The following is a 12,981-nucleotide window of genomic DNA, read 5'->3' as shown; positions in this document are numbered from 1 at the left end:
GTCCTCTAGAATGAAGACATATTACTTTCAATCAGGAACAAAAAAATGGAGACACAGGAGCTCCCTGGTGGCTCAGTAGGTTAAAGATGCAGCGTTGTCACTGCTGTGGCTCTGGTTATAGCTGTGGCGTAGGTTCGACCCCTGGCCCAAGAATGTCCACATGCTGAGGGCACAGCCAAAAGAAAAAAAAAATTGGGGACTTAAGCAAATGAAAGAGTGAGATCAAAGGCAAAAAAACAAACTTTGCTGATTTCACTTCTAATAATAAGGAAGAATAGAGCTGAGGTGAATTGACTCATGCTTGGTGGGAGTCTTTAGGCCTGAATGGGCATTTTATTACAAATCCTGGAAGGGGAATGGATGAAGAAGAAAATTTTATACATTTATTCTGTAGTTGTGTATATACTATCCAAGATCAACATCCTTGGAAATAGTAAATTTGCTTATTTAGTGCTCCATTTTGATTCCAGATTATGGATTCCGACAGTGAAACTTCTAAAAAACTTATGTTTAGATCCTATAAAGGGCCTATAGTGGGTTTGGAAGAAAAAACACACATTAGACCAGAATCCGGAGACCTGGTTCTAGTGCTAGCTCTGATTTTAAAAAGCTGTGTGATCCTAGGTAAAGACAGAATCTCAATGCCTCAGTTTTTTCATCTGTGAAATTGAGTGTTACAGGAGGCACAAGGTAATTCTATAATCAGCATGTTATGAAGGGCATAATATGGAGGAACCGTTTGGGGTGAGTTATAATGAATGGTCCTCCAGACTATCAGTGGTGCTGTAGATGTGGTGGATAATTTCCCACTGGTCTGACATGCGCTCTCCCCATATTCTGGCAGCTCCTGTCAGAAATGGACACAAATTGGCAACAAGTACGGTTATTTAGAATTATGGGAGTTTCCGTCATGGCTCAGCAGAAACGAATCTGACTAGCATTCATGAGGATGCAGGTTCAATTCCTGGCCTCGCTCAGTGGGTCAAGGATCCAGGGTTGCCGTGACCTGTGGTGTAGGTCGCAGATGCAGCTCAGATCTGGCTTTGCTATGGCCGTGGTGTAGGCCAGCAGCTACAGCTCTGATTCTACCCCTAGCCTGGGAACCTCCAAATGCCTCAGGGGCAGCCCTGAGAAAAGAAAAAAAAAAAAAAAAGAAAAGAAAAGTAGGATGGAAGATGATTAAGACTCAGCCTTTGCCTTACAAGAGAAGTGAGACTGTGGATCTTTTTTGATATGAAGAAGCATTGTTTAAAGAAGAGGCACACTTGTAAACATATAGTCTTAATGACTGCTTACAATTACACAAATATGTAATCAACACAGAGACTTTCTTAAAAAAGACACCCCAAGAGTTCCCATCATGGCTCAGTGGTAATGAACCCAACTAGTATCCATGAGGCCACGGCTTTGATCCCTGGCCTTGCTCAGTGGGTTAAGGACTGGCATTGGCTGTGCTGTGATGTAGGTCACAGACAAGGCTTGGATCTGGCGTTGCTGTAGCTGTGGTGTAGGCCAGCAGCTGTAGCTCCAATTTTACTCCTAGCCTGGGAACCACCACATGCCTTGGGTGTAGCCCTAAAAAGATAAAAAGAAGAAAGAAAGAAAAGAAAAGAAAGACACCCCCAAACAGATGGTACGGCCAATAAGACAAAGATAGAGCTCCTTAGAAGAATCTGACCAACAGAGGACTAGGCCTTTTGTTTTTTCTTTGCTTTGCTTTTTTTTTTTTTTTGTCTTTGACTTTTGTCTTTTTAGGGCCACACCCGTGGCATATGGAGGTTCCCAGGCTAGGGGTCTAACTGGAGCTGTTACCGCCAGCCTACAGCACAGCCACAGCAACGCAGGATCTAAGCCAAGTCTGCAATCTACACCATAGCTCACGGCAACACCGGATCCTTAACCCACTGAGCGAGGCCAGGGATCCAACCTGAAACCTCATGGCCCCCCGTAGGATTTGTTTCCACTGCACCACAACAGGAATTCCTATTTTTTCTTTTAATAGACTTTATTTTTTAGAGCAGTTTTAGGTTCACAGCAAAATTGAGCAGAAATTGCAGAGCCATCCCACATACCTCCTGCCTCCACACAGGCACAGCTTTCCCCAGTATCAACATGCTGCACCAGAGCAGTATACTTCTTAAAATCAATGAACCTACACTGACATATTGTTATCACCCAAAGTCCACAGTTTACATTAGGGCTCACTGTTGGTGTGTACATTATATGGGTTTAGATAAATATATAACATGTAGCCACCATTACAGAATCATACAGAGTAATTTCCCTGCTGCCCAAGCCTCTGGGGTGTTCTTATCTCCCCCTCTCCTACCTGGGACTAGGCCATTTGGATCAAAAATCTCATCTGGCAACAGGGAATTGAAATTGTCTCAGAAAACAGAAGGAGAATGAAATAGCAGGTGTTAACACTCTCCCTTTCACATCATAGCGCTGCTACTTTTCTCAGCTAGAAGGGAAAAAAAAATTAACCCACCATCTTGGCCTTTCCAAAGAAAGAATCTTTGATTTGAATACTAAGCCTAAGTTGGATTCTCAGAAACCAGCCTGTGAACCTGTTGTTTAAAAGTGGATTCTGACAAAGGTCACTGCTTAGCCTGTGGACAAAACGCAGATCTTTCATGCTGAAAGGTCATTACCAGTCTTCCAAAGAATTGAGAAAGTGGATGTGCTTTTCTAAGAAAGGAGAAGAATAGCAACAATAATTCATCTGTTTTCAAAGGAAGGTGTCTGCTAACATTTAAAAAAAATGTGTGAGCAATTCTTTGATCAATACATTCTTTGGAAGTGTCACTTCAAGTTATTAACTGAGGGGCGCTGAGGCCATAAATGTTCTGTCAGCAGCAGGAAGTTCAATTCTAACATCTAGATAGGAAGTTGTATGTGTGTGCAAAGAGTGAGTGAGACAGAAAGAGAGGCTGTTCTTTTTTTTTTTTTTCCTTAGGGCCGTACCTGTAGCATATGGAGTTTTCCAGGCTAGGAGTCTAATTGGAGCTGTTGCTGCCGGCTTATGCCAGTGCCATAGCAACACCAGATCCAAGCCACGTCTGCAACCTACACCATAGTTCATGACAACACCGGATCCTTAACCTGGGATTGAACCCTAGACCTCATGGTTCCTAGTCGGATTTATTTCCACTGTGCCATGAATGGGAACTCCAAGATTTCTCTTTTTATTTTTTTCATTTAGATACAGATTTTATCATACCTCAAGTCTCACGCATACATGAAAAGAAATATGGAAGAGAAATAAAATGGCTAAAATGTCTTCCTAAAACGTCTTCATATTTAGTGTCTAATTCACTGAATCACTTTTAGACTCAGAGGTTGCACTTTTGTTTTCTTCGGTCAAGCCAATTCTGGGTCCAAAAGCCATTTTCCTATCAGGCATCCTTTGTCATGTATAAACCCAATAGAACTTACAAGTTTTTCCTTCCTATGTCCTTATTATGTGTTAGACTTTGAGTTTAATACTAAAGCATGTTATTTGATTGAACCCTCACATCAGTCTATGAGGCAAGGTCTCGGTACTATTACTAGGCTCCTGCTACAAATGGGAAACCAGGCTCAGAGAGGTCAAATGAGCGATGTGTCTGGGTCAAGTGGTCAGTAAAGTGGTCTGAACAAAGGGTTTAAGCCCAGGGTTGCTAACCATCAAAGTCAGGTTTGAACCCATCTAAAGCCTGGTCTTGGGAGGATTTCAGTTCAACCATCCTACTGGTCTTCCCAATGCCCATGAAAGTTTCTTCCTTTTTTGGAGTTCCTGTTGTGGCGCAGCGGAAATGAATCCAACTAGGAACCATGAAGTTTCGTGTTTGACCCCTGGCCTTGCTCAGTGGGTTAAGGATCTGGCATTGCTGTGAGCTGTGGTGTAGATCTCAGACGAGGCTTGGATCTGGCGTTGCCGTGGCTCTGGCGTAGGCTGGTGGCTACGGCTCCGATTAGAACCCTAGCCTGGGAACCTCCATATGCCTTGGGTGTGGCCCTAAAAAAAAAAGAAAGTTTCTTCCTTTTTCTCATCACCTTATAATTGGGCCCTTCAGATTGTACATAAAAACAAGACATCCTTTTGTTTTCCTGGCCTCTACCAGGCTGGATGGTCTCTATTTGAAGAACTACTTACATTTCTGTTGTCTTTTTTCTTAGATCTGAACTAAACTGCTAGCCTAAGATTCTGAGTTCATAAAAATCTTTGTTTTCTCTCCTCTTTAAGTGATACGGCTTTTTAGACACACTTTAAAGTCTCTGATAAATCAGAAAAATATCCAGTTTAATAAGGAGCATGATAAATCACTTACCCCATCATAAACAAGAGCTTTCCAGGAATGTTCCAACTTTTTCATTAACCTAAATGGAAACAGACAGAAAAAGAAAAATAAGAACTTAAAATCACTCCCATTTGGGGAATTTTCAGACTGTTTCATTGATTTATTTTGAAATTTATAAAAGGCTATCTCCCCAGCTTTCTTACCTATATGACTGCAGAATGTCAATAATGCCCATGAATAAAAGTAGTTTTTCTCCCTTATGACTTTTAGCTGGAATGCCTCCCATTCTGTGGATAGGGCAAAAGAGAAAACATTCTATATGAATAGGAAGTTAAAAATCATTTCTAATAAATAGACTACAAATTCAAATGAGCAAACTTTATGAATTCTTGAATATCTCTCCCTTCATCATTTTTTGGGCTTTAGCTAAAGTCTTCCTGGGAATACAGGATATTTTTTCCCATGGAGAAGAATAATAGTATAGCTGAAGAGTTGGATGGGAAAAACCCAATTTAAAAATTCTTATTTTATAACCCTGAGCAAGAATTTTAAAAGTATTTTAAAATATTGCTTATTAAAATTGCAACAGTTTGGAGTTCCCATCGTGGTGCAGTGGAAACGAATCCAACTAGGAACAATGAGGTTGCGGGTTCGATCCCTGGCCTCACTCAGTGGGTTAAGGATCTGGCGTTGCCATGAGCTGTGGTATAGGTTGCAGACGTGGCTTGAATCTGGTATTGCTATGGCTCTGGCGTAGGCTGGTGGCTACAGCTCTGATTAGACCCCTAGCCTGGGAACCTCCATATGCCGTGGGTGCGGCCCTAAAAGACAAAAAAAAAAAAAATTGCAACAGTTCTACATATTCACTGTGAGATTTTAACATGAAATATAGAAAAGCACAAAGAAAAACATAGAAAGAATCCATCCCTAGGATGTGGAGATAACCACCATTAACATTTGGCACACCTTTCTGTGTTTGTGTGTGTGTGTTTATTAATCCAAAAAAATGTTTATTTAATTTGTTTTATAACCTGATTTTTTCACTTCTTGCTAAAGTATAGAAAATTTCTTCATATTCAATGCTAATATGTTTTTTAATGACTTTGTGGGACTTCACTGTACTGATATAAAATAATTCAATCAATCACTGGACATTTAGATGGATTTATAGCAAGGATTTTAAAAAATCCTTTGTATGTATGGATTTCCTTTATAAAGTGAAATATGCCTGCACTTAGTCATTGTTGGAGAATCTTACAAGGCAGGTGCTTACAGAGAATGATTTCTTCCAGGCTTCTTGCTCAGTTAGTTCACACAGGTGATACATTCAACCACTTCAATAATTTCCTTTGGTTGTTGTTGTTAGTTGATACACTCTCTCTACATGCAAACTCACCTTGCAGTTACTATCACATCTGGCTGAAGCAAGAGACCACATCTACCAGTGTGTAGGAGTAGGATAACAGAATCCTCTTATGAGATAAAAAGCTCTGAATTGCAGACATAATTTCTAGCACGTATTTGCTGAAATACATGTTTATTCAAATTCAAAGTATATTCCCGCTGTTGGGGTAGATATTTTGAATATGTAGTAAATGGATAAAAATATTTTTAGCCATTGTTAAAGAGGAAGCCATTTGAAAAGAGCAAACATGTATATGAAAGAACCATAACTCAAAAAACTGCCACTCATCTAGTTATCCACAGATGAATGCAAATGAGGTCTGGCTTAATCCATTTTAGCACCAGGTAGGAACCTATTCCTAAAGAGCCACCATGAAGGGAACACAATAGCATTTAACTCCCAATGATGTTGGCTGCCACCATCAAGGCAATGTATGGGCAGATGGCTGCACTTACGTGTCTGGGTTCTCTGTGATGATCCCATCTCCAGATTTCCCTGGCCCCTGGATGGATTCCATTGCTGTTGAGTAGAGAACTTTTTGCATCCCAGGACGCTTAGCATCAGGCACATTTTGTGAAGTTTCCTCTTCTTTCTCTTTGAGGGAATGGTCCAAGACGTGGATTCCCAGCAAAAGGCTATAGTCCATAATCTTGAAGCTTTCTAGCACCTGATTGAGAAAAAGAACCAGGAGATCAGTCATTCCAATGGTTTATAAGCCTCATCTGCACAGAATCAGAGGGCTCTAGATATGCCTACACAGTGTTCCTGTTTCCCTCCTTTGGGGGGGGGGTTGATAGAGGAAAAATCAAAATAAAAACATGTGAGGTTATCATTAGGTCATATGCAGTAAGGATTACCACCATGGCTCCAAGATGATATTTTTGTGCAAATATAGAGGACGCACATCTTTCCTTAGAAATCTATGGATGTTTCACTAATAGCATTTATTGAACACATTCTGTGTACCAGGTGCTAAGTGGTTCATTAGGAGTCAATTCTCAAAACTCTTTGAGCTAGGTGCTATTATTGTCTCTGTTTTGCAGATGACAAAAATTGAAACAGAGAGAGAATATATAATTTGCTCAATACCACACAGCTTGTAAGTAGCACTGTTAGGTTTTAAACTCAGGAAGTCAATTCCGGCATCCACATTCTTAAGCACTAGAGGTGAGAAACCAACAGGGCATGGTCTCTACAAGCTTGACCCTCCTCAGCACAAAGACCCAGCTGGAGAGGGTTTTTGCCTGGATTCTGTTCTCAAAATCTTCATCTTGTTAGAGTTTAGTCCTCTCCTTTTCAAAGCCTGTCTTCCAAAGTTATCATTTGGTTCCCTGTGGCAAGTCTTTTAAATGAACAGGACTTACTGCGTGATTATCCAGTCAGCAAACAGTGGGCAAGAGAAGGAATTAAAAGTAGCTGGATGCAGGAGTTCCCTGTGGCATCGCAGGTTAGGGATCCAATGTTGTCGCTACAGTGGTTTGAGTTGTTGCTGTGGCACGGGTTCGATCCCCAGCCTGAGAAATTCCACATGTCGTGGATGTAGTCCCCCCCACAAATAAAACTAGCTAGATGCAGCCAGATAAAGGAATAGCAATGCTCTGACAAGAAAACCATGGGGACAAAGTTGAGATATGAGGCAGGCAGTCAACTCGGCTCTCGAGTGTGGGTGGGTCTTTGATACTCAGGATGCTTCTTCACCTAGGGAGGAGTGTTCAGGAGGAAAGATTTCCTCTAGGATAAATTTCTTTTTTTAATAGATTGTCTAGGATTCCTCTCTTCAACAGATTTTTTTTAATTCCTGGCATTTCTCACACAAAGCTGCTCAGGAATCAAAACAGCCCAGAAAGTAAGACAAGCCTGGATGGCAGAATAACTATCTCTGAATGAATCAACATGATAATGTCTCTGTACTCAAGTCAGGAGATGATGCCCTTGGGGATCAGAGTCTGTAGACTATCAGTTAACCAGGAATGGAATATACACCTAGAATTTTTTATGCTTTTCATTCTTCCTTAGCCCAAGTGCATTTCAACCGACATTTTTTTTTTCCTTTTTAGGGTCGTACCCTTGGCATATGCAAGTTCCCAGGCTAGGGGTAGAATTGGAACTGTAGCCCCCAGCCTACACCATAGCCATAGCAATGCCAGATCAAAGCCAAAGCTGTGACCTACACCACAGCTCACGGCAATGCTGTATACTTAATCCACTGAGCAAGGCCAGGGATTGAACCTTCATCCTCATGGATGCTAGTTGGATACTAGTCAGATTCATTTCCGCTGCACCACAATGGGAACTCCCATCATCCGACATTTTTTTTTTTTTAACTTTTTGGCCATACCCATGGCATATGGAAATTCCCAGGCTGGGGATTGAGTCTGAGCCATAATGCCAACAATGCCAGACCCTTAACTCACTATGCCACAGTGGGAACTCCCTTCATCAGACATTTATGGCAACGTAAAGATGGGTCAGGCCTGAGGATTCAAATGTCTGTGCCTGCCACTTCCTGGATGCCATTTAACAGCAGGCTTTGTGAACCATGGCATATACACCTTCAAAAAACATGGTTATTCCAGGGTCTTATGCCTCTTTGCCAGCAGTGAGGAAAATTTAAGTGGATAGGAACTGAGTTTCAACTGTTTCAGGGTGCCCAGCCTTCAGCTTTCAGTATACTAGGGTTGAGTACTTTCAGAAAGGGGGCAGGCATGAGATGAGAGTAGAATCTTATTTAAGTGGTTTAGGCCCTGCACTTTCGAACCCGTGAGATCAGAGAGTGGCTTCACAGTAGTGTGGAACGGGTTCCCCCAACCTAAGAAGCAGTGATGTTGTCAAGATTAGAGAGGGAAGGAAGGGCGATAGGAAAAGCCCCTCACTGCTGACCCAGTGCTGGGCATCCGAGCCACTGACTGGTCCCCATGGAGGCATATACAGGTCTCACCCTTCCAGAAAGCACCATGGAGCCAGGTGGGTGATGAGATAGGTTTGCATCAGGGTTGCCAAGGACAGCCTCTTTAAAGAAAACACTAATGGATATTGGGTGCTTTCTTTAAGCAGGAAAAAGCAGATGAGGATCTTAGCCTTCCTAACTTTCCACCATCCTCAAAGCACAGCTTGGGGATTGTGGGCGCCCCCCTCTCCCAAGTCAATGACAACCCTGTACAATGGTCACCATCTGCAGAGGCCAGGTTTCCAACTCTCATTCATCAGAGAGAATGCTGCAGAGGGACATGCAGATTATAGAACACAAACCCTGTGACCCCAAGTGGGTTATATCACCTCCTGTGCCTCAGAGTCTCCCTCAGGAAAATGGTGAGAGTAACATTAACTACTGTACAGGATGCCTATGAAAACAAATACAATAAAGCAGATGAAGTCCTTAAAAAATTCTTGGTACAAAGAAAGTGTTCAATTAACTGCTAGTTATTGCCGCTGTGATTATAATGTATGGCGACTCATTGCTCATCACTGAGGTGTCAGCTAGAAGTTGACACCCTTGGGGTTATATTGCTGAAAAGAGAAATTCATAAAAAGCCAACAAAAATAGGAATGCACTTCTAGCCTGCTTCCCAGTGTCCTTTTGGCACTTCTGGATTCCTTTAAAAGTTCTAGGTTGGAGGTACCCAGGAATACTGCTTGCTTGTTCAGCAGGAAAAGGTTGGCTGACATGGCAATTCTGGTCAATGGGCTATAAAACAATGGCCTCATGATTTGCCTGAGGGAACAGTCCTGTGTTCAATGGGTAAAAATCACAGCCTTGTGAGCTTCAGAGCCCAAAGTACCCATTAGTAAACATTCCAAAAGCAGTGAACCAGCCTCAAAAGCAAATTCTAATCAGGTCTGTGACAACGTTGTAAATGTTCCTAAAAGGCATCCAGAGTTGTAGAAACGGAAAGGCATTTCTGGACACCATCATATTTGTTTCATTTTTCTCTGCAACGCATACAGATATGAATTCCACGTGTTAATAGTCTTTCTTTACATAATAATTTTTATTATAGTTTCTTATAATAATTTTTCATGCATTATTACATCCGAACTGGTTTTTGCTGTTGTTGTTGTTTGCTTTTTAGGGCTTCACCCATGGCATATGGAAGTTCCCAGGCTAGGGGTGGAATTGGAGCTACAGCTGCTGACCTATACCACAGCCTGAGCAATGCAAGATCCGAGCCGTGTCTGCGACCTACACCACAGTTCATGGCAATGCCGGATCCTTAACCCACTGAGTGAGACCAGGAATTGAACCCACATCCTCATGGATGCTAGCAGGGTTTATTACCACTGAGCCACAATGGGAACTCCCCACCTGAACCGTTTCATTGGCACTTGTAGTCTCCTTTCTTGCCCAAGGATAGTCCAAAGAGAACATGTGCATTTTATAAGCAGTAAGAAGTCAGGCTCTGGTCCAACTTTAACTAGTGGACAAAGCAAGAGACGAGGTCAGTATTTTAAGTGATCAAATATTAGTTTGGGTTTATTTAAAAACATCCAAACCAAAACTTTGATAGAAAATAAACTAAGAAAAAGTTACAAATAAATTTTAAAAAGAGATTCTTTTCCTCTGCACTTTAAAATTGGACTGCCAGGGAGTTCCCGTCGTGGCACAGTGGTTAACGAATCCGACTAGGAACCATGAGGTTGAGGGTTCGATCCCCGCCCTTGCTCAGTGGGTTAATGATCCGGCGTTGCCGTGAGCTGTGGTGTAGGTTGCAGACGCGGCTCGGATCCTTTGTTGCTGTGGCTCTGGCGTATGCGGTGGCTACAGCTCTGATTGGACCCCTAGACTGGGAACCTCCATGTGCCGCAGGAGCAGCCCAAGAAATGGCAAAAAGACAAAAAAAAAAAAAAAAAAAAAAAAATTGGACTGCCAGCATCCTTGAAGGGAGCTGGTGGTCTTCAGGAGGTCCAGCTTCTACTTTCTGAGTGAAAGCCTTAAAAAAAAGATAAATTCCATTCCTGTCTTGTGTGGAGGGTTGTGCATGGTTGTTGAATTTTAGGTTGGAGAAAGTCACTATCCATAAAAAAAAATGTTAAGGAAGAAAAAGATAGCTATACGGACATATATTTTAAGTGAAATTCCCAAACCTGTGTAAAAGGAAAGATTCTGGGAACAGATTTTAGTCACGTGCATTGCAGATCTGCATCCATTAGGAACAAAAAAGTTCTGTTTCTCATATCCTCTCAGATATTTAATTAAAGGAATCGATAAATCTGCCAAAATCTGAACGTGTGAGCGTTGAGAGGGTGCAATATCCTGTGACAACAAGACAGACTGGTGTCTAGTCTGTCACTCAGGCATGTATTTTTTCCCAGGATGTCTTCCTGACCTCACTGTTGCTGGTGGATTTTGTACCTATGCATTTGCTATGCAAATGTCAGCAGCAATGCAAATACAGGTGCTTTTCCACCCAGCTTGGTTAAGACTACTCCCTCACCTGCGAAAAAGCAAAAGCAGAAAGGATTCCCAGGTGTATGTAAAACTGAAAGCAAGCTGAAATACCCCAATGCTTTTTATTGTTAGAACCAGCTTATTTCTTGCTCTTCTTCCTCAAGGACCATTTTAAGTCAGTAATAATACTGGAATGTGGTTAAAAAGTCAATGTCAAAACAGCTGGTACAACATCCTGAAGATGAGATTAAAACTATCTGTTCCTGAATAGAGAATCCGGAAACAAACCCTGACACCTATGGTCAATTAATCTTTGACAAGGGAGGCAAGAACATAAAATGGGAAAAGAAAGTCTATTCAGCAAGCATTGCTGGGAAACCTGGACAGCTGCATGCAAAGCAATGAAACTAGAACACACCCTCACACCATGCACAAAAATAAACTCAAAATGGCTGAAAGACTTAAATATACGACAGGATACCATCAAACTCCTAGAAGAAAACACAGGCAAAACACTCTCTGACTTCAACCTCATGAATATTTTCTCAGGGCAGTCTCCCAAAGCAATAGAAATTAGAGCAAAAATAAACCCATGGGACCTCATCAAACTGAAAAGCTTTTGCCCAGCAAAGGAAACCCAAAAGAAAACAAAAAGACAACTTTCAGAATGGGAGAAAATAGTTTCAAATGATGCAACTGACAAATGCTTAATCTCTAGAATATATAAACAACTTATACAACCCAACAGCAAAAAAACCAATCAATCAGTGGAAAAATGGGCAAAAGACCTGAATAGACATTTCTCCAAAGAAGATATACAGATGGCCAACAAACACATGAAAAAATGCTCAACATCGCTGATTATAAGAGAAATGCAAATCAAAACTACCATGAGATATCACCTCACACCAGTCAGAATGGTCATCATTAATAAATCCACAAATAACAAGTGCTGGAGGGGCTGTGGAGAAAAGGGAACCCTCCTGCACTGCTGGTGGGAATGTAAACTGGTACAGCCACTATGGAGAACAGTTTGGAGATACCTTAGAAATCTATACATAGAGCTTCCATATGACCCCACAATCCCACTCTTGGGCATCTATCCGGACAAAACTCTACTTAAAAGAGACACATGCACCCGCATGTTCATTGCAGCACTATTCACAATAGCTAGGACATGGAAACAACCCGAATGTCCATCGACAGATGATTGGATTCGGAAGAGGTGGTATATATACACAATGGAATACTACTCAGCCATAAAAAAGAATGACATAATGCCATTTGCAGCAACATGGATGGAACTAGAGAATCTCATAATGAGTGAAATGAGCCAGAAAGACAAAGACAAGTACCATATGATATCACTTATAACTGGAATCTAATATCCAGCACAAATGAACATCTCCTCAGAAAAGAAAACATGGACTTGGAGAAGAGACTTGTGGCTGCCTGATGGGAGGGGGAGGGAGTGGGAGGGATCGGGAGTTTGGGCTTATCAGACACAACTTAGAATAGATTTACAAGGAGATCCTGCTGAATAGTTTTGAGAACTTTGTCTAGATACTCATGTTGCAACAGAAGAAAGGGTGGGGGAAAAATGTAATTGTAATGTATACATGTAAGGATAACCTGATCCCCTTGCTGTACAGTGGGAAAATAAAAAAATTATTAAAAAAAAAACAAAAAACAAACAAAAAATCCTATATTACCATTAAAAAACAAAACAAAATAAAACAAAAAAAACTATCTGTTCCTGAAATGAAGCATACCCTCTAGGCTGTCACGGCTGGTGATGCATCGGGTGCTCTCATTCACATGTGATTTCTGTAGAATTAGTGAGTTAATGTAGGAGTTGTCCTGTCATCTTAGAAAGAGAGGCACTGTTATCTTCTTTTCACAGCCAA

The 12,981-nt window shown here is 41.4% G+C and overlaps 1 protein-coding gene across 2 annotated transcripts in view; it reads right to left on the bottom strand.

Moving 5' to 3' along the window:
- Positions 1 to 12,981, bottom strand: part of PIP5K1B (phosphatidylinositol-4-phosphate 5-kinase type 1 beta) — a 340,273-nt gene that overhangs the window by 100,932 nt on the left and 226,360 nt on the right. For both annotated transcript variants that reach the window (XM_021064629.1, XM_021064626.1), the window contains exons 8-10: positions 6,144 to 6,355; positions 4,487 to 4,570; positions 4,314 to 4,362 (exon numbers count right to left, since the gene is read on the bottom strand). In XM_021064629.1, coding sequence (XP_020920288.1) covers positions 4,314 to 4,362; positions 4,487 to 4,570; positions 6,144 to 6,355 — 345 coding nt within the window. The remainder of the gene's footprint in view (positions 1 to 4,313; positions 4,363 to 4,486; positions 4,571 to 6,143; positions 6,356 to 12,981) is intronic.

This window comes from Sus scrofa, chromosome 1 (assembly GCF_000003025.6).
Source record: "Sus scrofa isolate TJ Tabasco breed Duroc chromosome 1, Sscrofa11.1, whole genome shotgun sequence".
Classification (NCBI taxonomy): Eukaryota; Metazoa; Chordata; class Mammalia; order Artiodactyla; family Suidae; genus Sus; species Sus scrofa.
This window is presented reverse-complemented; position numbering and strand designations above follow the sequence as displayed.